Below are 25,092 nucleotides of genomic sequence, written 5' to 3' on the forward strand. Positions count from 1 at the left end.
TATATTTGGCATATCTAAACAATACAAAATATTATTTATATTTTCAGGAAAAATTAGCACTAAGGCAGGTAAAGTGTCCTACTAGGTCACTTTACCTATCTACAGATAATGCCACTTTACCTGAAACAGAACACTACAAAATATACTCAAATGTCAAATGAGGTTATATTGCCCTCCTTTACTGTGAAAAACAGTTCATTAGAGGGATTTACTGATAAAATATTACATTGATTTTTTATTTGTATTGAAAACAGTAAATTATTATAATGTTTAAACAACTTACCTTATATCAGAGACCACAAAAACCACCCTTGTTTTGTCATAAAATCTGCCAATGAATAATTTTCTTAAGCCGTTGACAGATGGCGCTTCTTGGTTGATTCTAATCGAAGGTGGCCACTTTACCGAACCTTCCCATATTTAAAAAAAAATAGCAAAACCCTTAAATATTCTACTGAAAGATTTAAAGAGCAGAAGTTTTAATGCTATAAAACGAATAATAATTGTCGTAAAAATAAGATAAGGGGCATATATCAGATTGTTTTCGTTCTTTCATCTGGCCATCTTCACTTCAAAGTGTTAGCAACTTTAACAGTTGAGTAAAAACTGTCTTCTAACCAAAAAAAAAACGGTATTCCATGGGTTTGGATGGATTGAGGTTAGGAATGGACTGCAGATCTCATAAACTCGGTTTCCTCTGTCACGCCGAGCATCTCGCCACGCACCTTCTCTGACGCATTGACTACGAAGTTCAGGTTCTTCAGCACCGGCGGTTCCTCGGCAGCGTAGGACAAACAGACGTTCCTGAACTCTATCCTGCCTCGCGACGGCCATTCCGTCGGCGGTTTCTTGTCTGCGAGGGAGAAAAAAAAACGTTTCAAACCTTTGCAGAAGAATGATTCGCCGGAACAAATAAAATTCCAGCTAAAAACAAACATTTTATAATTCACTTCTGACAACCGTAACTGTCAACAATAGATAAATATTGGAGAGCCAGGAAACGAAAACCACCATACTGGTTTCAATAGTTGTTATGCCATAACAGTTATTTTATCGATCCATAGACCGAGCGAAGCCAGGTCTCCGGAACAACGAGTGATCGGTTTTTGTGTGTATGAATTTGGTGACCACCCGACGATAACTAACTCAAAGTGTACGAATTAAAGTACCGGTACTTAACAAGCTATTAGTTGTAAATTAATTTAATCTCTGGCTTGGAAACCAAACAGGATAGTTTCCACAAAGATCATGATACTGCACGCCTAAATGTGAACTAAAAAAAAATAAGCAATCAAATGCAACTGGATTATATCTATTACTTCTCTAAGAATGTATTTATTGCATTAACTTTAGAAAATTGGCACAATTACCTACATTTTTAGGTGAATAAATTTAAACTGGTTTGTTTGCCTGATAACAGCTATGCACAATCTATGTAGCTGTGCTAGTAACACATTATGAAAGCTACTATCTAGCGGACGGGTCCAGAACTACACATGGCACGTACCTGGTGCCGACTCCAGTGGGCCCTCGTCCTCCAGACCGCCGTACTCCATGACTCGCTCCACTGACGTCATCTGGTTCTCCAGCTCGGCGGACTGCCGCATGAACCACTGGAACATCCCTGTCAGCCCCAGCGACTGCGAGATGGCCAGCCCCACGCTGCCTCCCAGGGTGCCTGCGAGATACGGGGGGAGTCTGTGCCGTAGTCATCCGTGTTAGGGCCTCGTTCACGGCGGTCAGGAACTGAACACTACCTTTGAATATATATACTGTATAGAAGTCGCGAGTGGATAGGATTTACTCTACGTTTTTCAGAAGTGTATGATAAGCAGCTTGGGAACTTCACCGCTGCAGTGCGCTGCCGTAACGCCCTGTATCGTCTTAGTTGTTATTTACACGTTAGAGCGCAGCACTGTCGCCCGCTGTCATTCCCGCACCCCCCACTCATCATTCACTGCAGCTCAAGTTCGTTCAACGGGAGGGGGAAGGGGTGTTTGAAAGTTCGACACTTGTCCGCTAGGGACCACCACAAGTTGATGCCCTAGAGATGGTGGCGATTGCGGCGGTGAATTAACCAACTACCTCAAAACCGTATTAGAAATTTTAACCTGGGCTGGTGACTTCTATACAGTATATATATTCAAAGACACTACTGAGGACACGCACTTCTTTCTCCCTTTTCAGTACTTGCACAAACTATGGTGGTTTGGGTGTCAGACCCCGGGGTGGGCCTAGTGATGCTATCAACAAAATCGTTTTCCTTGAGTCGGCCAATCCCGTACATGAATACACTTCCCGGCGTAGCGGAGTGAAGCTATAGCGGCCGGGTTAAGCCCTGCACCGCAAAATGACCCAGGGAAGCGTGGGGAGTTGTTAATAAAAATGTTTAGGGTCGATGAAATATGATTGCCATAATGAAGAATAAATGGATACTAAAGTTGACGGTGCCCGCCCTGATCGCGGTCCGAAGAAGACTGCCGGAATTGGAATGCCCTTCTCGCCAGACTCATGCCAGAATAACGGTAAATACAATCATCTTAAATTATATTTAATATAAGTAATATTATGTGGCACATTTGCCTTATAAAACAGTTAATTAATGTTATGACTCAAGGTTCTTTTACAATTTATTTCAATAGTTATTAATACATTGTTTGAAAATAAATGCGTCGGGCCAGCGACTGTTTCTCATATTTTGGTGGTTGCTGATTTGTCTACCGCGAGCGGACGGCGGGTGCTTTCCGCCATCGAGGCCGGCTACTGCTGGCATCGAGACTGAGCTTCCAGGTCTGCCAGAAGGTACGATGTCAGTTGTTTGAAGGTTTTTTTTTTTTTTGCAAAAGGGGAAAAAAAACTCTGTGTGGGATTGTGTACATAAGCTACTGGAAGGTATTTGTCTGCTGCTAGAAACCAAGATGGCCAATCGCTTTGGAACACCATAGTTCATCATTTACAATGGACTATATGTTCAAAACAAAGTAAGCGATCGAAATTAGTGCTGTTGGAAACATTAAGCAGATTTCTTTATAAAACTCTAGTAACTCCGCGCGCATGTTGGCACGAAGCAGTGTGCTCCAGAGCAGTCCACTACCTCGGCCCAGGATCAGCAGACTGACGACCACGCACGCGATGAACACGTGGCACACGAAGTCCAGGTACAGGCCGAAGGCTCGGCTGGACGCCAGGAACAGGAAGAAGGCCGACGAGTGCAGGTCCTGGGAACAGTTTCCTTACAGTTTATTACCTGCCATTCTACAAACAAGTGAAACTTCTTTGGGCGCAACAATGAGAGTACAATTACAAGGCCGAATTTTTATGCATTTTCGTGAATCATTGTTGTGAAACGATTCTGAAGTGAAAAGGACAGACAATAGTTACTTGGCCAAAGAGATATAAAAAGAGCACTAAGCTATATACGTTTCTGGGCTCATTTACGTTCTCCTATATGTGCCATGAATCGTCCCCCGACCAAAAAAAAAGTAGAACCGAGAGATATAGAGGATGAAAGAATAAGACAGAGAGGATGCGCATATGCTTGTTTCAAAAATAGATATAGATATCCTACACAGCCTTCTGTGAATGCATTGAATTTCATATTTTCTACTAGCATGCTCACTTTCCTCCTTGTTCGACCAGCAGCGTAGAGAGTGCTATGAACAGTCTCTACATTTACCGCCTAGATAGGGTTATTAATTTAATACTTCGTTCAGAGATTTGGCATGTTCCAAATTGCAGGATTATTTGAAGAAACAGTAACACTAACAGGTTTTCTTTAAGGTGTGAGTATTTCAACACTGAGTAATATTTATTGTTAGTTAATCGTTATTAGAAAATAGCCTTCTTTGTCTTTTTCCCTCTCTGCTGTTTTACACCTTACGATATACTTACTAGTCGAATTATGAATTGCCAAAGAAGTTTCACTTCTATCATGTGTACTGAGTTGCACGCACACTGTTTTTAAAAGTGATTTCGCTTTTTCGGATGCATCTGTTTGGATTTTGAATATAGGTACTTTCGAATTTTAAAATACAGTAAAGAGTATTCACGTCAAATACCCTAGGTAAAAAATAAAATGTTGCCAACAGGAATAAATCTGCTAATACTTAGATATTAACTGTGACAAGAACATCGTGAACTGGACACAATCCTATTTACAAAAATGAAAAATTTAAATTCGAATTTTTATAAATTTTACAATGGTAAATGTGATCTGGAATTCTTCTCATATGTAATTCTCAACTGTAATATTATTTCTTAAAAAAACTGTATCTCCCAACGAACGACTATGCATTACTAAGGATTCCAGATCTTATCATGGAAAGCTCTCTATGAGTGCTCATCAGCTTCACTGAGGTGGACAGCCAAGTATATCATAGCCACATTAACAGAAGGTAAGTACCTGATGGTGGTCGAACTCCTTTTGTAGAATTTTCTGCGCCTTGAAGGCTCGTATGGTGGACAGTCCTTGGAGCGAAGCGTTCAGGTGGGAGAATACAGGGCTGCGAGCTGGAAAACACAGCAATGCCCGTTAGTAGAGTGTCCAGTGCTGCAAAGTTAGAAGCAAACAAGTGGCTGATCGCTGACAAACATGTGTACAGACAGTACCGGCAACTATTCAGGACGATTAAAAATCCAGCAACATACCAATGTGTTCGAAGGTTTCAGACACTCACTCACGTGCCTATGAGCCGGGTATATCCGGTTCCTCTTCCCCGTATTTAGCCAGCAGATTGGGCATGAACAACTTTTAAATTTCCCCTGCATGTGTGGTTGGCTTATCATCAAATTACCGAAAGACTCTACACCAATTGAAAACACCAAGCAGTTGAGATGCTGCACATCACCTAACCGACACCAAAAGGGAAATTGGTTTTCTTGCGAAAGTTCCAGGTGATTAAGAGCCGACAATGCTTAGAATATGAACAAGTCTGTATTTTTTAGCCTGCTGGTTCGACATAGTGAAATATCAGATATCAGGTCCCACAATTGGGAAGAGCTGACTATAGTTGCGTTCATCAGAGAGATATTTCGGACATTAAACTTACTGATGCCCTCCAGTCTCTTGACGCAGCGGGACGTGCGCACGTAGACGGACCGGCTCAGGTAGAAGATGACGCCCACGAATGCCGTGGGTATGAGGATCCAGTAGTTGACGCTCGCAATCAGAGTCACGATGCCCACCAGCATGATGCCGATCTGAGCACACGCGCAATCGTCACGTCAGCTCGTACTACATTCTAGCCTAAGTAATTGAAGTATTTTATAAGTCATGTCCTTAATAATTAATAAATATGTCAACTTACTGAAAGACAGTCTAGCAACACGAGAGGAAGTTGTTCATCGATTGCTCCCATGTCTTTCGAGAACCTGTTCAGAATTTGACCTGCAAAACAAATATTCCAAAATGGGTACATGCATCATCAGCACGTTTTACAATAAAACTTAAACACAACAAAGTAAAATCTCAGCATATATAAATAAACACTGACAATACATTTCTTAGTATTATTTACCCAATTATTTCAATCCTGTTCATGCATTGTTATTCAACTTTCGCCAAGAAAATGTCCCTTTTAATACCTTGGAAAACTATCGATGGGTAGATTTACATGCCACTGTATTAGTGTAGCTTGCAGACTGGATGACCCTGGTTGTTATAAAATCCTTAGCACCTTGCAGTGTAAAACCATAATTAATCAATTCTATATCTTTTTATGCATCTACAAAGCGGGCATGCCCAAACCTTCGCATGGTAGACTCTTTACTACTCTGTCCAACTCTTCTTCCTTAACCATCCTTCTGTTTCCTATAACCAACCTGTTTGCTAAATGCATGATTTTTGCACCCTGCATAAAAGAGCCCAGGATTTTCCCTCTGTCTATGCAGGTTTTACCTTGGAACAACTTATCTAGATTTAGTCTAGAGTTAAGAGTGAAAGGAAATAGTCATGGCTCGCCAAACCCCTCCCAGTACATGGTATATGTTACTCCTCCTGAATTGCTTAAACCATGTGTGATTAGAGTTTATAGGCTTCGGTCTGAGACCCATTTAGTCTTCCCTACATAGACCACTCCCAAACACACTTTGTTTTAAACTTAGGTTAGGGGAAAAAATACCAGCCCACCAGAGGGATTGACGTTGAAGAACCTCATGGGCAGGCGGATGATGCTGGCGAACATCCTGTTGTGGAGGGTGACCGAGGACTTCATGCAGAGGAAGAAGAATAGGAAGCTCTTGTAGACGAGGAAGACGATGGCCGCAAGCGTGAGGCCGGCGAATATGTACGAGCACAGCTCCCTGGTCATGAGCGAGTCGCTTCTTGGAGCAGCCACGTCCGTGTAGTTGGAGGCCGTGGTGTTACCCGGGCTGTCCGTCGCCCTCTGGCTCTCCGTGTTTGTCCTGCAAGCACACCACAGTGCACTGCTGGGCAGACACGAGCCGTCAAGAGGCTCCCTGTGGTCCTGCCAGAGAGCTGTACGTAGTTCTACAACAATCGTCTGGGAGAAATTTGGATTTAAAATTTTAAAAAAACCTCCCCAACAAATAAGTTTTGGGATATTTTGTATACCTCCTTTTGAAATTCTGTGTCAAAACACAATTCAAGCAATACTACAGGTGTGAATTTTAAACTGTGAACTAGTTCTCGTTTCATTGAAGCCCATACTTATTTACTTTTTTGCATGTGGTGTACTGAAGACCAAGCCTAAGTGTTGAAGAAATATTTACTTCAGTCTATTCTTGTGACTCCCTTCAATGAAATATGTTCATAATGCATATAATGTTATTGACGTGATAACATCTTATAAATCGATGAACGCCGACTGCACGCACGAAAAATTTTCACGTTCCGCCTAAGCCGAGCGAGTGTGCAAGAACCGGCCAACTACTGTGCGAGAAATCTTCTATAATATCAAACAGGTTAAGGCAGGCTTTTTAACTAATTTTTCGTTATTGTATTTAAACCAATTATTTCAAATTGAATTTGCAAAAACTGTATAATAATATTTGAAAATTAAAAAGTATACAATTATATGTTATCACGTAAAATTATCGTCTGTAAACCGACTTTACAGATAACTCCCTTTTTTTCTGTACGAACGTTCACAAGAATAGTTCAGATAAACGCATCAACGGGGCACCGACCAGAAGGACAGCCAGTAGTCGGCGGAGCTGGAGAGCAGTTGGGCGGCCAACTCGCTGCACACCATGGCGGCCACGAGGGCGTAGCTGCCGCTCGCGAACAAGTACGACACGTAGGTGGCCATGGAGATCTTGCCCCGGGTGCGCATCTCCCGCACATCTGCCGGGGACTGCTCCTCCACCGAGGCGAGCTCTATGGAGGAGATGCTGCTCTGCAACACCGCCACCCCCTGCTGTTAGTTCCCTCAGAGGAGCAGCATCCACACAGCATCCACACAGCATAACGTCTTGCAACCTTTTGTGAGGGCGGAAGTTTGCTAGCGATGTTCAATAAAGAAAAGTCGGATTAAGGTGAAAGAAAGGTTTCACTCATATTATTATGCAAACAATGGCTTCAGACTACAGGATGTCTCAGATTTAAGTGGTCTTTGAGCATCGTCGCTCATTAATATGAGTTTAACCACGGTTCAGGTCTATTTATTGACCTTGACTCATCACATTAGCTATTCATCTCAGCGACGGATCGACTATTTGTTCCTGCATTAAGATGTTTAGGGTTATTTAAGGAAGTGGCAGATTAAACATTTTTTTTTTCTAGAAATACAAACGAAATATGATCTTTTTAATGCTGAATCAATCGGTCTCTGCTTGGTCGGAAACTTTTCCAAAAGTGATCTGCTCAGATTGAAACCTCAACCATGGCCCTCGTCCCAAAGAATGGACGCGCCAGGTAGCAGAAGCCACGCACCCCGATGGACGAGTCTCCGTGTCGCCGGCGAGATAACGGTGAGTGACGGAGGGAGCCTCTCTTCTCGCCCCAGACACTCTCGTCATCGGACACGTCCCCCTCCTGGTCCCCCAGCAGCTTGGCGAAGTCCAGTCCGCTCTCCTGCAGCTGTCCGTACGTGCCGTGCGCCTCGACACGGCCCTGGACACAGGACAGCCCATGCTGTGTCTCCGAGACCAGGCCGTCCCTTGCTCTCCAACGAGCATGAAGGACAGGGCCTCGCCACCACCCCGCTGTCCCAGGCTCAAAGCAGCCCCCACCATGAATCTCTGACCATATCCTGGTACTCTTCAACCACCTAGAATACCCAACTGTTTCTAGTTTCCTAGAGTGAATGCACAACTGATCATGCTGTTACCTCCATCTAAAGAAGAAAATAAAATTCAGTGCACATAACAACTATTCTATGATATCTATGTATACAAAGTGTTCATGTCAGTTCATTATGATGCTGACATTGGTCTATCAAGCTTTGGTCAGCAACCCACAACCCACTTAAAGCCATTGGCTTGGACAAACGTATGAGAATGACCATACAACTGCTAAATAAGTACAAAAAACTCCTCAAAAATTTATGAAAACATGAAACATTAAATTTATAAAAATACAGTGTTGAAATAGGGTTTGAATAAACATTAAAACCAAAGTAAGGAGAGGGATAATAATATACAGATATGGTGGATAATTTTTTTTACAGCTCTTTCAGTATACATGACTAAGAAGAGGTTGGCCACTTCCAGTTACAAGGCGAACATTTTACTCCATCACCAGCCACGATATACGAGTGGCCAATAGACTTGCATGACTCCGGGAAGTGAGCAGTCATACCTTGTACTGTCATCAAGAACACCAGCCAGGTCCCAGTGGGGTCTCTGGGTGTACCTGTCCTCGTCAGCGGAAGTACGCACAGCTGGGCCATGCAAAACATTTTCAGGATCCCTTACTAAAAATCAGTAGTATCCGTCCAAAATTTTTTGAACAGCACTTACACTAGTCTAGTGACTTGCAGGTACGCGTCAAGGAAGGTTGGACTTTCACACTGTTGGAAATATCATGCTGATTCTTGTACGTAATGATGTACATAAATAAAAATAAAACATCAGAGCTATTTACACGGTTTTTTCAAGCCGAAGAACTATTTTCCCGATCTGTTACAAACATGACAGAGTGAGGACACGCGGACTACATAGACTGTCACAGGGGTTTTCCCCCCTTTTCTTTCATAACCCAGCGCTCCTAGCCTTGTGGACCTTCCGCCCTGGGGGCCCCATGAGCATGGATGCGGATACGCCGCATACGCAGCCAGGAGGAGCATTTGAGCTTTTGGCTATACAAAGAGGCTGAGGCTACCCATCCCAGCTTATGTACCACCTCCGGCCCCCTACTTCACTCAGCTCACCAGCAAGTTGGATGCTCCCTGAGCCCTCTGGAGTTGTCATCACTTCTGGCGCCTACCCCGGTCTCCTGCCTCACACTGGGACTCCTCAATCACCCAGCGAACACACGTGGACTACAGGACGCACCTCGTTCAGGATGACGATGTGGTCGACGTGGCTGAGGAACTGCAGCTGGTGAGTGACCAGGACACGGACCTTGCCCGCCAGGAAGCCGCAGATGCAGCTCTCGAACAAGTGTCTCCCCACGTGGGCGTCCACGGCGGACAGCGGATCGTCCAGGATGTACACGTCTGCCTGCTTGTACACAGCCCTGAAGCAACAACACAACTACTTGGCTCACAAAGTGTGTCCTGTGCTTTCAGTGATCATGGGTCGAGCTAGACATGAAACAATGTTTGACCAATATTGAAGAATGGCATGGCAAACATTCTGCGGACAAAACGAATAATGCACTGTCCTGATTGCTCAATTCTAAAGTACATAGACTCACAAAAACATTGTGGCGATGGAAGTTGCAATGCATCTGAGTTTCTCATTTGTGGGTGATTATGCAATAGTTTTCCATTTTTGCAGCACGGAGGTGTAGAAAAGAAAATTCTCCATACGTGAGATATCCCCGACTGGGAATCAAACCTAGGAACCTTGGTCCACTAGACAGGAGTCCTCTCAAAGCCACTGGCTGGACAGAAAATGATATGTACAATAGATAAAGCTCAGTGCTTTAAACGAACCCCTATGGGTAGAAAGCCTCACTTGCTGTTGGTTCATCTTTATCTTTCGGCCCCGGGAAAGTATATTTTCCATATCCTTCAGGTACATCGCAAATTCAATGTGGTCATGAACCTAGTGACTTACATGTAGGCCTATGCTTCGCTCCAATGAAACTGTGGAATTGTCTTAAACATGAATGTGCTGCTTATTCCTTGTCTACAAACAAAAATAAACATATCAGTGGCCACACCTTTTTAACATAACACTTTCAAAAAAACTTTATACAATATACATATTTTCTAAAATTGCTGCTAACTTAGACGCAGTGTAACCTGGCAACTTTTGCGTCGTGGGGCGTGATCAGATAAGCCTGACTGACCAGTGAACATGTGGGACTAGCGCTGACCCGGCCAGGATGATGCGCGCTCTCTGGCCGCCGCTGAAAAACACACCGCGCTCGCCCACCACGGTCCTGTCGCCGATCGGCAGCAGCTCCAAGTCGTGGGCCGTGTTCAGATAAGCCCTACTAACCAGTGAACAGTGAACATTGAACATGTAAAATATGTAGAACTAGCACTGTCCAGGCCAGGCTGATGCGCGCTCTCTGGCCGCCGCTGAAGGACAAGCCGCACTCGCCCACAACGGTCCTGTCACCGTACGGTAGCAGCTCCAAGTCGTGGGCCGTGTTCAGATAAGCCTGACTAACCAGTGAACAGTGAACAGTGAACAGTGAACATGTAGAACTAGTGCTGACCTGGCCAGGCTGATGCGCGCTCTCTGGCCGCCGCTGAAGGACACGCCGCGCTCGCCCACCATGGTCTTGTCACCGTACGGCAGCAGCTCCAAGTCGCGGGTCAGTGCGCAGGCGCGCACCACGAGGCGGTAGCGTTGCTTGTCATAGGGCTCGCCGAACAGGATGTTGTCCCGCACCGAGCTGGAGAACAGCCAGGGCTCCTGCGAGGCGTACGACACCCGGCCCTTGATGGCCACAGCGCCACCGCTGAGGGGCAGCTCACCCAGGAGAATCTGCAGCAGCGACGTCTGCAACACGTGCACAAGGTGGCCTAGTGCAACACACTAGACTCGCTTTCCAAGTTTACATACTTTACCAGCGCAAGGAATAGGCCCAACATTGGAATATTTGTAGGGTAGCCACGTCTGCATGATTACATAGTATCAGGGTGAAGCAGATTTTTTGTTCAGCTGCGCCATGTTTGTTAGACGCCTAAAACACTGACAGAAGTGTAATATTTGCATCGTGGAAAAAGTTTGAAATGACTTTAGTGACCGTATTTAACGACGAAGAGTCTTTATTCATACTTACCAACCATCATCAGACGTGGTCAAGCACCATCTCCGCAATGTTTTGGGCATGTCAATATGGCGATGGCGAGGTAAAAAAAAAGTGACTTCAACTACATCACAGCATCCTTCTCCTGACAATTCCTAACTCAATGGAAATACTTGTTTACCAACACAACTGGACCGTGTGTCTTGGCGAGAACTACGGGCTTTTAGTTGAGGTTACAGCTGTCTGTATGGCAGAGTTTAAACGCAGTAAGGGTTCGATGAGTCATGCATAGTGGATTGGAACATGTTCGGCGTCAAATCACTCGATCACTGCTGGAATTTTCAAGGGACCTGGATCTGTTGGAGTGCCATGTGTAAATACACCCATGTGGCATTGTTGCCATGAGATGGACAGATTATTCCGACCTTACGGCCAGCGTTCTCACGTTCCCCTCCCACATATGCGCCCTAATAGGGTAGGGTGGAATAACATTCCAGTTCGCTTTAATAAACATTCCAGAGCTTTTAAGAAAACAGAACTGTGAGGGATCGCTCCCTGTTGTTGACCGGGAGGGTATCAGAACTTCGGCACCGACCAGCGGCTGGGGCCACCAACCCAGCATAGTCACCGCCTCAGCCCCTCTACCCCGTGAGATGGACATCGGCAGATCGATCTGGCATGGCTCGCTGAAGCAGCTGACCTTGCCGGAGCCGACTGGGCCGATGACGGCGAGCAGCTGGCCCGCGGACGCCCTCAGGGTGACATCGGTGAGGGTGTTGTCGCTGGACTCTGGCGTCCACCTGGCCGTCGCGCCGGTCACCAGCACCCCCACCTCCTCGGCCGAGCAGTTGGCCGTCTTGCCCTCGACCTTGGCCTGCGGTGTCTGGTTCAAGGTCACCGACCCGTACCTGCTGTTCTGCCGCGAGACCTCCCCCTCAGTCGCCAGCTCCTCGTACAGCAGGAATGTCTACAACAGCAGCGAGGCGATACAGTGGACCTCAAGGACCCCTCCCCCTTTCCCAAGTAAACCATACCAAACCAATACAAGGAAACTAGTATTCTAACAGTTTCATATTTACTAACAGGTTGGGACTTTATACGAGTAGTTAAATAGACAAACATGCAACGAATTAATGGGGAAAATATTGCAGCAAACTACAAAAACACTATGCTGTAATTTGGAGCAGTTTTGTGTGAGTTTAATAGCACAATCAATGTTGAGAAGAAAAAACTACAATCACAATTATTGAGGGCCCTTCACTTTAATGTGTCTTGAATGCCCCACTGGCAGACCACGATGTCTTAATTATGGTAAAAGGCTAGTAATGTTAATGGGTAGTAGTGTACAGGAGGAACCCAACCAATGTGGAGCAAAACTGTAAGATCATGACCATAAAGATACCAACAATCTAAAAAAGAAAACATGGCACACTTTTGAACTAATGTAAAGAGATCATGATCAGAAATAAAACTGTGGGCTTTCCTAATGCCCAATAAATTTAACCTACAAGAGAAACAGTAAATTCCATTAATTTTAACAAACAAAATTTAGGCCTCAGGGGCATAATTAGCATATTTGTACATAATTTGAATTGACCTTAGATTATTAAACAATTCATTTAAATCATAACTTGTTTTTGTTGGGAAATTCTTAGTCATCTGTATGTTTATTCAATGTTCAGAAGTCTTTCACCTCCCCTATTGCTACACACTGTTTGTGGATGCTGTTCCATTACCTGGATGCGTTTTATCGAGACCAGTATTTCTGCGCTCGCGGATATTGCCTGAGGGAAATTCTTCGTCATTGACATCCTCATGATGCTAAAGTATGATGACACTACAAAAACCTGCAATCATAATTTTTTTTCAAATGAACATGAGCCACTTGGCAAGATTATTCCTAAAAGTATTTTGGGAGTATTCAGTGAACACTTGGAGGTGAGACGTCAGTAAGTGAGTACCTTCTCGGCCGTCACTGTGTTCCCCAGCAGGACGTAGCACAAGATGGTGATGAAGAGAGTTATGCGTGTGGTGAAGCCTTCGAAGGTGGTCATGAGCGCTCGCAGATATGACACCAGCTTGATCTGCCGGATCTCATTCCTGCGGGGAAAAAGAACCACAAATATTGCTACTGCAATTGCGAGAACTACTTGGTTACTTGAGAAAAAAATTATTTTGGATAACACAAACAGAATTTATCCGTGGCAAGACAGACGATCTACCAATTTAATTTACCAATGTACAGTAGTAATGCCATAAACTCTTTTGGTATTTTATTATGGAATCTATATTTTTGGGTTATCAAGCAAAATATAATTATAATCAAGCAAGTGGAACATAAAGAAGCATGTGAATAGCGACTTAAAAACGTTGTTGGGTGAGAATTTATGGCTCTGCACATTGCAGAATTATTTACACTCTTTACGAGAAACCTTCAAGGCCACAACTCTGCTCAGTTGATAGTGCTGGTCAGTGTCAGGTCAGAAGACCGCTCCGCTGGGACCCTCCTACAAGTCAGCGCTATGAGCAGAGGCGACGCTGGTACTCACAGCCTGGCGCGGGCCACCAGCTTGGAGAAGGGGATCTCCCAGGTGTACAGCTTGATCACCTGGATGCCCGTGATGATCTCGTTCATGAAGCGCACTCTCTCATCCGTCCGCATGGCACTGCGCAGGCGCAGCGGGCCTATCTTCTTGCCGATCAAAGCTGTTGACAGATGTTGTATGACCGAGGTCGACTACTTCACAATAATCTATAATACCTTCCATAGTACTAGACACCAATAAATCCTTTGAAAATTCATTCGCACATACTGCAACTTCACTTCAAGCACATTTATCATACTCATGTTAATGGTATTATTTTCCCTATTCGAGGTCGGTTTACATTAAAATGAAATTAGTCGTAAACTTTATAGTTTTAACAGACATACACACACATGAATTATTGGGGTTAGATGTTTTGTCGCTAGTGCTATCATAAGAGACTGGCCCATGCAACACACTACAATTAAACTGGTCAAGACATTGGTCATCACGTATAGCGAGGGATCATCACAACTGTTGCTTGGAATGATTTTGGGAACAATGCAAGACCGAGATTAAGACGGTTTAGCTGGTATTCCATGGGAAAGTAACGCGATTGTTGCCACGGAGAAGCACGAGATGGGCGGAACAGTGAACCAGGAGGATGGATCCTACCTTGCAGGGGGATCATGCTGAGAATGGCCAGCATGCCGACTACGGCCGACACGCCCATGGCGCGCCACATGAAGAAGGTGATTACGACGGCCTGGAGGGGCCCCAGCACCAGGTACGGCATGTGACCGAGCCCCGTGTCGAAGCGGCTCACGTCGTTGGACAGCAGGTTCACCACCTGTCCTACCGTCGTCTCCCCCAGCGAGGTCTGCGTCAGGCGCAGCGACTGCAGGGTCCACAAGGAAGCAGAGGGTTCACTGCCAGAGTTCACTTCACAACAGCTAAGTGTGAAAGCCAAGCTATACATATAGAATTGTAACGAGAATTTCACATTTTTTCAAACTTTATATTTATTTATTTTATCATAAAATATGTATGGTCGAAAACTACGAGAAAAATCACAAGTTGAGAAAATTTCTGTCCGTGTAGATAGTGACGAACTGGCTGCAGATTGTTGTTTAAACAGGCACAGCTTAATCTCATATTCTAAATATTATTAGTATTATATTCTTTGAAGACTGGGCATAAAGCCAATGATTAATAAAGATTTGTTCATGTTTGGTTGACCTTCAATCGTTATGAAGCAAACAGTCTGTAATCGAGTGTATGTCCATAATGCCTATTCCTGTGGTTGTATCAGTCCATAATCATGAGGACAAGTACAAGAGGTTGAAAACTCGCCTAGTGTAATACAAACCATGTTCCAGTGCGTCAAATGCACTAACTGCGCAGTAAGAAATATAGCTATGATATCACCCAGGTGAAACTGGTATAGATACAGGCTGCCCACCAAAAGCGAGCAGACTTGTGATCGAGAGAGTTTCTCATGGTAGGGCCCTGCTGGCCTCAGCGCTCTCAACAAGTCACCAGAGTCTGCATGAGTCCGTCACTGTCCACCGTGGGAGTAGCGCCGAGTGGATGGCTGACCATTGCACATCTTGCTCAGATCAGTGCTTACGCTGACAACACAGTCTACGACACATGTGCCGCGGACTGATTACACCATCACAGCCTATGCAAGCCAGCCAGGTGTCCGAAGCTCAGTTGCGGCTCGGATCCGGGGGCTCGCCCAGAGTCCCAGGCCGCGGAATGCTACCCGTAACCTCTGGTGTTCAGTTGAGTCTGTTCAGGTTTGGCGTGTTTTTATGGAAAATGAGGGTGGTTGCCAGTTTCTGGTTGCATGGGGTGCGAGGAAGGAGTGCCTGCGCGCCAAGGAGGTCGCAAATTTTTTTATAGATAATTTATAATTTATTTTGTGCAAGATAGCAGGGGAAGATGGACTATCTAGCCAGAGCCCCCGGAGGGCCCAGGGCACCGGATCCGTCTGGAGTCTGCCAAGCGAGGAACCCTCGGGCGAACGGACGAGCAGGAAGAGGAGAGAGAGAGAGACCTGGGCGGTGAGATCCCAGGGACATCATCAGCGTCGAGCAACTGTCGCAGGCCGAGAAGGCAGTAACCAGGGGTGTGAGTTGGAGCTCCAGGACTCGTATGTCATGCATCGCTCATGAGAGTGCAGTATGATGATGATTAAGTCTTGTAATTGTTGTTGAATAAATATGTTTAATCAGTGGCATGGTGTGCTGGTATGCACATTCTGCTGATGTAGCTCTCTCTCTTTTTTGGAACATACCCAACAAGTTAAACTCTGAATTTGTTCTCACATTACTTCATATATTCTTTACCGTTCAGTAAATAACTCTTACTGTGCCATCAAACTTTTAAAAAAGAATTCGTTGGAATAATGTTTCACTTTTTAAACTTTTGACTGTCGATATTTATTTCTACGTGTCAGTAATATATTGTTTTTAGTTTTAACAACTTTTTTCATCGTGCATTGGTAGTGTTAGTGCCAAACGTTACGGCAGGTGGAAGTATAATAGTGTTCACCACAGAGTTCCTGGGAAGACGAATCAGAGGGCAGCTGAGGAAGCAAGACTACTCAGTGACACGAGGACTCGAACACGTACCTTCCTGTAGATGAGCGAGCACGTGCCGACGCGTATCTTCATGGCGATGTGCAGCAAGGCCATGAGGTTGACCTGCTTAATCAGCGAGAAGAACACGATACAGGCCATCAGCCCGAGAGCGCTCAGGCACGTGTCTTCCAGGGTCAGGCCGCTGCCTGGCTCGAAGTACCTGATGAACAGCCCCAGGAACATGGGCTGTGCTATCCTGCAGCGTAACAGGTGGTTTGTTAATTGCTACGACACATGTTTCACTGTATTCTTTTTGAACACACCTCTACTAGCTTTTTACTATTTGAGTTTAGGGCACACATTGATGGAACTGCGCCTGTATTTTACCCCTTACAGTTTGAAATTCTGTTACCAGGAACATGGGCTGTGCTATCCTGCAGCGGAACAGGTGGTTTGTTAATTGCTACGACACATGGTTCACTGTATTCTTTTTGAACACACCTATACTAGCTTTTTCCTATTTGAGTTTAGGGCACACATTGATGGAACTTCGCCTGTATTTTACCCCTTACAGTTTGAAATTCTGTTACCAGGGACATGGGCTGTGCTATCCTGTAGCAGAACAGGTGGTTTGTTAATGGCTACGACACATGGTTCACTGTATTCTTTTTGAACACACCTCTACTAGCTTTTTCCTATTTGAGTTTAGGTCACACATTGATGGAAATTCGACTGTATTTTACCCCTTACAGTTTGAAATTCTGTTACCAGGGACATGGGCTGTGCTATCCTGCAGCGTAACAGGTGGTTTGTTGATGGCTACGACACATGGTTCACTGTATTCTTTTTGAACACACCTCTACTAGCTTTTTTCCTATTTGAGTTTAGGGCACATTGATGGAACTGCGCCTGTATTTTACCCCTTACAGTTTGAAATTCTGTTACGGCACCCAGGGACGTCGGAACAGGGGGGCAGCAGGGGCGAGTAGCCCCCGTGCTGTTAGGCATAGGGGGGGTGCGAGAGTAGCATTTCGCCCCCCTCCTTTTCCCAGAATAAACGTTTGGTCCTAGTAGTATTTTTCTCAACCAGTAGTTACAAACGTTGCGTTGGTGATCACATTGATTAGAAAATCATATATCTTGACATTAAATTCCAAGACCGAAGCTAAGGGGTAGATCACATGTGTTAGGTTATTTGTCACCCACTACCAACGATATTTTAATCCATATTTAATACATACTACGTCATCAAATATTTGGAATAGTATATTTAATATTTTGGCTCGGAAACTCATTAAATAGCACAATTTTGCATCTAAAATTCCAAATTTTTCCGGGGGAGGCCTAGTACTGAGGTAAGTGTGATACATCTTTTCGCCCCCCCCCCCCCCCCACCCCCACGCGAGGCATGTTGCACAATCGCCGCATGTTTGGGGAAGGACACAACAGTCACGCAAGTAGGAGTCTGCAGTTTTAGATTCTACCATTTTAAAGACGCGAATACGTTAAATAACTACACCTGATTTATGGTCACACTTAAAATATGACAAAAAAATAAAGCCGAAGAAGATCCATGCCTACCTTGTCACCAGCTCGCCGACAGCAAGGGGAATGTTGAACCACACATACGTCCAGAAGAAGTTCTTCGAGATGGTTCTCAGCAGACTTGGACTCCTGTTGTTCTTCACCTCGTGCTTCCAAGTTCTGGAACACGACAGAACAGTGTCGACCGACAGCTGCGATACGCGCTGTTCGCTTTGAAACTGCTCAGCTTCTTTCTGATGTGCAACACCGGTGCACGGCACTTGGTTGGACTGATTTCGTGGATGCGGCGGAAGTCTAAGGAACGGAAATGTGTAACAGGAAGTAGGGAGAACCGCGCGCCATTAAATTTTACTTTGAGAAATCAAGAGTACCATTGTTAAACATAATTGCAGTTTGGTTTTAAAAAGTAAAAAAAAAAATTGTTTTGCCATTTTTTTTCCTAAAATTAATACTTAACAAGTTACAGCAATTTAAATATTTTAAAATAACTCCTTATCTAAAGTAGACACTAAAGAAAAAAGGGTATAAGTACATTCAAGAATATTAACGTCAACGAACCAATGAATCACTCCAGTGCAATAGTTAAACAGAAATATAGTTCGATTTAGAAAGGGAAAAATCTTTTCTCGAATACTTTAGAAGATAAGAGCACTTGTAAAAGTTTCGGTGGTATTTGTAATACGTTCGAGTCGTATTATAGGTACAGTAATAGTGTAACATTAATATTGATAGTCTTGTACAGAACAACTATGTGTGACAGTGTATATATTTGTCAACTTAAAGATTTAACAGTCCAAGTAAGGAGCTCGACTTTGCATGTTTAGAGTGTTTAAGCGTTCTTGGTGTTTTATAGTAGTGTTAGTGTTTTTCTATTCTTTTTCGTTTTTATCAGAGCAGTTTCATTAAATAGTTTTAAATTTTGCTATGCCAATGGAATGATTCAATAGTCGACGTAGCTGCTCCGGCAGCGAAGTCTAGTGGCGGGTGTGGAAACTACGTGTGCTTCACGTCCAGAAGTGTAGTTTATAACACTAATTGCGTATAGCTAACAAGCTCGCATTATTTTTAAGAATTCTACGTTAAATTTCGTGTACGATTTTCGTATTATAAGTGTATTTGCAACATGAGAACATATGTATTAGATGGTACACATCCTGGCAAATACTGAAACACTCGCCCATACTTTTTTTTCCAAAGGTCACTCTAACAGTACGGCGTATTCATAACAGCAGTTGCGATTTCAGCTTGAAAAGACGGTGTACGAAACCTGTACAACCAGTTCCGAAATATGCTTGGAAATATAAACTAATCTTTGTAAGTCATATCATTCTTTCCAAAACATTAAAAATTGGTATTTTATTGCGCTGTTTCTGATGTGTTTTCTACACAAAAAAATTGTTGGTTGTCTGTAAAGTCGGTTTACGGACGATAATTTTACGTGATAACGTCATAAGAAAACATTGATGAAAAATTGCATAGGTTTTTAATTTTCAAAATATATTTACAGTTTTTGCAAATTTAATTTAAATAATTTGTTTAAATATAATCACGAACAATTAGTTTTAGAAATAAACTTAAATCAAATAAATGTCAATAAATTGTTAGTTTGAAATGACGAAATTGGATAAATAAATCAAATTTTTTAAAAAGCCCGCCTCAAGCTGTTTGATATTATAGAAGATTTTCTCGCACGGTGGTTGGCCGGTTCTTGCACGCTCGGCTCAGGCGGAACGTGACAATGAGTCATGCTTTGTTCGTGCGTGCAGCCGGCGTTCATCGTTTATAAGACGTTATCACGTCAAAAAGCCATTTCAATAACCCACCAGGGCGGTGACACGTAGTGCCACGACAATACAGACGCACCATCGCACCAATCAGCTCACGGCAGCGCCATGACACAAGCACAGCTCTGTAGAGCCACGCTGATACAGACAACACGCCACACAAGATCCGTGAAGGATCATGTAAGTAAGCAGAGCGACGCGGGATGAACTGTCGCCCCTGGCCGTGAGAACAGAACTATTGGCGGCGGTCTCCCGCCTGCTTCACACCAGCGCCGTCTCTGGACGATGTCGCGCCCGTGTGAACGAGGCTTCAGGCGGGATGCGAGGCCATGATCTCTGCAGGGAACAGCGCTGTCTGCGGCTTCAGCACCGAGCTGAAGTCTGCGCCAAGTTTCACCTGACTTGATGTAAGCTTTTGGACATACGCCATTGCTAAACACATGTATGTCTGTTGTTGTTTCTGTTTTAGAAAACTATTGTGTTTGTTTCGTCTTTTCGTTTTGTTGTGTTTCTGTCTCATTTCAACTGTTGTGCTGAATTTTTTTTTGTTCAATATTTTTGTTCTGTCATCATTTGTGGGTTTTTTTTTCGTTCTGTTAGTCCATTTGTCTTTGTTTTTCTTTGTTTGTTGACCATATTCCTGTTATGGAATATTATGTGATGTTTATATCCTGTTGAAAACAGCAATTTTTTGCTTAATTTGTGTTTTTGTTTTTTGTAGTTTTCTTCTACAGACATAGCCTACATGTGCTTAGCGATGGCGTATGTCCAAAAGCTTACATCAAGTCATGCACTCACATTGCACTAATCTTTCAAAGACAAGTCTCACCTCTCCAGACGGTCTCCCAGCGACTCGGATCTGTGCTCCTTCAGCGGCTGGAACAAGTCTTCGACCTCCAACTCCTTCTTCATGCCCTTTCTGAATATCTTCAGCACCCAGCTGAAACAACACCAGCTGAGTCACAGCAGCCGCCTGTTTCAAGTTGCTACTACCACACACAACGTACAAAGGCGGTCTTTGTGACAGACACGGCGGTTAGCCGAGCAAAGAGCTTCACTTACACGAAAAACAATGCCGAGAGAGGATTCGCAGTTTCTCTCGGATGGGGTGGTCTCTCTGCCTTGTTCTTGCCGGAGTCCATGTTTTATTCCGTGCGTCGCGCACCAAGAAACAACCGGATAATAACGAGTCTGAAACAACAGGAACATAATAATTCTCTTGTGTTTCGTACCTATGTGAAAAATAAAAGATTATATACATATATAATGACTGAATGGTAAATTAAATTACAAAACAGGATTCTGACTGCATAAAATATTCTACATTTTGTGTCAACTTTGTGGGAAATTTAATTTTTCATTACATTATCATTTACTCATTCATTCAATTTACTTATTATTGTTTTAGAATTCCTGTACTTTGTTGTGAACAGTCGAAAGAAGCGAACAGAGGGCGCTCGAAGCAGCTGACTGTCCATCGACACCCGAGGACACCTCTCCTGGCGGATCTCGGGCGATGGTTTCCGGTGCGTACAGTTGCAAATAAATATACTTTAATTATTAATTTTAAAAAAAATATTATAAGGTCGCCCAGATAGTGTTTTTTTTTTTACTTTTAAAGTTATAGTACAAACATTATGTCGTGATATTTGCAAATGACGCAGAAATAACCTTGATTATACAACATAATTTAGCTCAAATAATAAAATAACAATTATATGAACACAATAATAAAAATAAAATAATAAACAACACTTGAATTCATTTTGCCATTTTGTTACAAATTTTTTCGATTATATGCATATATATATATTTTTTAAGTTATACTTCTTTAGGCGCGTTATGAAAAAAGGATGAGAGAGAAATTTTAAGATGCGCGCGCATCACTGTAACACAAAATTAACAGGTTGAAGCTGCCCGCTAAACCGCACATTAAGTCTCGAAAAAAGCTACCAACAAAATAGAAATGGAACCTCTATTAGTCGCGCATGTTGGCACGCTCGTCGCCTCTGATCACTGTTTTCATATTTGTAATATTTATCCACATGTTTCTAGTTTCTACATTCACAACACGTGTTTAGTTTCATACAAGTGCGAATTATATATGTGCTAATAAATTATATTCAGTAGTGATTTAAATTGAATATTTTGATTAATATTATTTACTATTCGTAAATATTAGTAAACAAATTGTGCCTTTATACTTTTTTAAGTGCTCCAATATAATTGATGTTAACTATCCGTATGTATTATTTATTGATATAAATTAAAATATTATTACCTATTTAATATAATTAATACTAAATATTATTAAATTATTTATGTTAAATATTTATTATTGGTTATTTAATATTTACAAGATAAATAAATTTAATAAAACATTTAATAAAAAAATTGTGATAACAATTAAAATCGAACATCAAATTAAAATATTAATATTTAATATTTATTATTAAATTTAAAAAATAATAAATATTTATAAAACTAAATGAAAAAATTTAATGAAAAATTTTTTGATAAAAATGAAAATGGAATATAAAATTAAGAAAATAATAAATACTTAAAAAAATGAATATACTTAAATTAAATTTTTGAATTTATTATTATTTTTATTTACTTTCTTTTAAAATATTAAATAATCAATAATATTTATATTTAAGAATTTTATAATATTTAGTACAAATTATTTCATATATTTATTATTCTCTAAATTTTATTTATTTAATTTTTCAAATTTAAACTGAACTTTATTGACTGTGTTGACTATCTTTTTCCAGCCCTTTTATTATTTTATTGTAATTAATTATTTTCATTCAATTAAAAGCTATTTTTTAATGATTCCAAAGAAGTATAACTTTTCACGCGCGTACCTAAGTACAAACACCTATTTTTTTTTTTTTAATTTATATCTGAACACTCAAGGCCGTCGGTTAGAAAGTTAAGTCATGTTCCGATCATAATTATCTCAAAACCACAACTAAACCTCTTTAATTTATTACATATGTACTGCAGCTACAACAATCTGTGACTGTTCTTAATCTTTGCCAATTATATATTTCAGTGAGATCACAACTAAACACATCCCAGTGTTAAAGATTGCCGCCAGCTACCGGTTGCCATCACAACGAGCGTTGTGAGCACGCTCAGTGTTGTGAGAAGTGAGAGTCAGTGGCCGCCAGAGATAGCTCGCTGCCGCCCGGCCTGTGTCTGAAGAGCGTTGTGCTCCCGTGAGTTCAAGGTCAATGTGGTTTGAGCGCGAAACGTTCAAAATAATGCATTAACTGGGCGGAGTCTGGCATGAAGCTACCCATTAGTTTTGCAAACTGAATAACATTCAACGTCATGAAATATCTTTTTTTTTTTTTTTTTAGATACCTAAGGTTGTTTAACGGTTTCGTGCTTATGGCATAAAATGTTACGATTTGATTTCAATTAGTTATTTTCGGTTTTTAAAAAAATCATACACATTTAATTATTTTGTTAACTTGAAAATATATATATACAGGATCACTGCAAAAAAAATCCTATAGTTAAAAAAAAATACTAGTTTTTACGTGTGTGGGAAAACAGTGACCGAATCTTCAATAACATTCAAGAAATTGCAAGGGAAAAAAAAAGTTCTTTTATTACTCAGATGGAACTACAGACACTGTCCAAAGATTATAATGGTTATTACATTAACATTTTTAATTACTTTTCCAGATTGTATGTTAGAATGCAGCACGTGTAGCATGGAGTTTATTTATTTTTTTCTTCGCAAGAATGCGTTAAATAGTAGACATCCAAATTCACTGCAGAGTGCACCAGAGTGCACCAGAGAGAACGTAGAGTGAGAGTGAGCACTTTATTTATTTCATAAAAGGCTTTAAAAAGCTGAATTGCAATTCCAAGTGTTTAACTATTTGGCAAGCGTCCAGTTGTGCTCGTGATTGAGCAGTCAGCGCATTCTGTCGCGAAAGCTCGGAACCAGACGGCGCAACTCGCCCGCACCCAAGCGGACAACTTAGGTACCAATAACAACGTGCCAACGCATGGTCTGTGCTGCAGACAAACATTGTGCGCTATGCGTAGACTTCTTGCAACAAGTACATTTATAACCATGCGTTTGTTATACTTCACAGGATCAATCGGGAAAGGTTTTCAAGATGTAATGCACTTTCGCTGATGTTTACCTTCCACTGGATAACGGCGCGGCTGCTCCAGATGACGGCTTCACTGCCTCCCAGCCCAGCGCTACCGGCTGGATGACTGACCTGCGTCAGCCACGCGGAACAATGCTTTCCAGAGTGAGTGTTCAAACATTGCGCAACGCGCCCTGCTATCAACTCAGTACGAAGTACGTCAAAAATAAGATACCGACACTCGAATCAAGGAAACATCTTCATATTTGCTGAAGGCTATCGTCATTCATTGTGCTGTGGATAACGTCACGTCATACGTACCGTAATTTGTAAAATAGTTATTCCAATGAATAGCGTTACGTGTTGCACTTAAGATTCATGGTGCTGCGTGATGGTTCGCGCCATAAGTCCACATTTTCACATGTAAATCACATTTTGGTTAGTAATTGGTTTGTGACCTCGAGCCGTGCAAACTGCGATGGTTGACGAAAGTGTGTGGCGGTAAGTTTTTTACACGCGGGGGGGGGGGGGGGGGGGGGGAGAGAGAGAGAGAGAGAAAGAGTGTGTGGCGGTAAGTTTTTTACCCGTGGGGGGGGGGGGGGGAGAGAGAGAAAGAGAGAGACCAGCTTCTTTCCTTTTCTCTCTTTCTCTCTCTGGAATCTGCCGAGATGCTATCCGAGATGCTATACGTTTGATATTATTTTAGGTAAACCCACAATCCGTTGAACATCCGTCGCTTTTCAAACTATTTCGTATATTATTTTTTATTATCCACAGTGTTGCAAAACTGCACTCACAACTTATTCGTAATTTTGTCTTTTACATTTCAAAACAGCTCAGAAAAAAAATGCATTTTTATTACTGTTTAATTTCAACTCCACCAATAAAACCAGCTAGTAAAACGTATGTTTAAAACCGCTTCTGTGTAAATTTACAATAATTATATAAATCTGCTATATATATATATATATATATATATATATATATATATATATATATATATAAAAGTAGTATGGTTTGGGGGCTCCGAGATCAGGCGCCAGGCGGTGGTGCCGGTGCCGGTGTCCGCCATCTTGGATTTGTGACGTCACGGCGGCAAAAATTCCTCAAAATTCCTCAAAAATGCCTTAAAATGACTCAAAATTCCCCGTTTTAAGAAAAAATTTCCCGTTTTCGAGGGAAAAATTCCCGTTTCGAGGG

At 42.4% G+C, this 25,092-nt stretch overlaps 1 protein-coding gene across 1 annotated transcript in view; it reads right to left on the bottom strand.

The window, feature by feature from the left end:
• The window catches only part of LOC134532125 (ATP-binding cassette sub-family C member 4-like), a 38,638-nt gene extending 14,274 nt beyond the window's left edge, over positions 1-24,364 (bottom strand). The window contains exons 1-21 of the mRNA XM_063368445.1: positions 23,944-24,364; positions 20,834-20,962; positions 20,601-20,711; positions 18,024-18,146; positions 16,494-16,698; positions 14,530-14,752; positions 13,879-14,035; positions 13,291-13,429; positions 13,066-13,176; positions 12,030-12,296; positions 10,793-11,079; positions 9,454-9,637; positions 7,892-8,071; positions 7,147-7,355; positions 6,128-6,402; positions 5,307-5,386; positions 5,049-5,199; positions 4,403-4,509; positions 3,095-3,218; positions 1,508-1,678; positions 726-853 (exon numbers count right to left, since the gene is read on the bottom strand). Coding sequence (XP_063224515.1) covers positions 726-853; positions 1,508-1,678; positions 3,095-3,218; positions 4,403-4,509; positions 5,049-5,199; positions 5,307-5,386; positions 6,128-6,402; positions 7,147-7,355; positions 7,892-8,071; positions 9,454-9,637; positions 10,793-11,079; positions 12,030-12,296; positions 13,066-13,176; positions 13,291-13,429; positions 13,879-14,035; positions 14,530-14,752; positions 16,494-16,698; positions 18,024-18,146; positions 20,601-20,711; positions 20,834-20,913 — 3,312 coding nt within the window. The 5' untranslated portion in view covers positions 20,914-20,962; positions 23,944-24,364. The remainder of the gene's footprint in view (positions 1-725; positions 854-1,507; positions 1,679-3,094; positions 3,219-4,402; positions 4,510-5,048; positions 5,200-5,306; positions 5,387-6,127; positions 6,403-7,146; positions 7,356-7,891; positions 8,072-9,453; positions 9,638-10,792; positions 11,080-12,029; positions 12,297-13,065; positions 13,177-13,290; positions 13,430-13,878; positions 14,036-14,529; positions 14,753-16,493; positions 16,699-18,023; positions 18,147-20,600; positions 20,712-20,833; positions 20,963-23,943) is intronic.
• Between the last annotated feature and the right edge of the window lie 728 nt (positions 24,365-25,092).

The sequence above is a fragment of the Bacillus rossius genome, chromosome 5, assembly GCF_032445375.1.
Source record: "Bacillus rossius redtenbacheri isolate Brsri chromosome 5, Brsri_v3, whole genome shotgun sequence".
Classification (NCBI taxonomy): Eukaryota; Metazoa; Arthropoda; class Insecta; order Phasmatodea; family Bacillidae; genus Bacillus; species Bacillus rossius.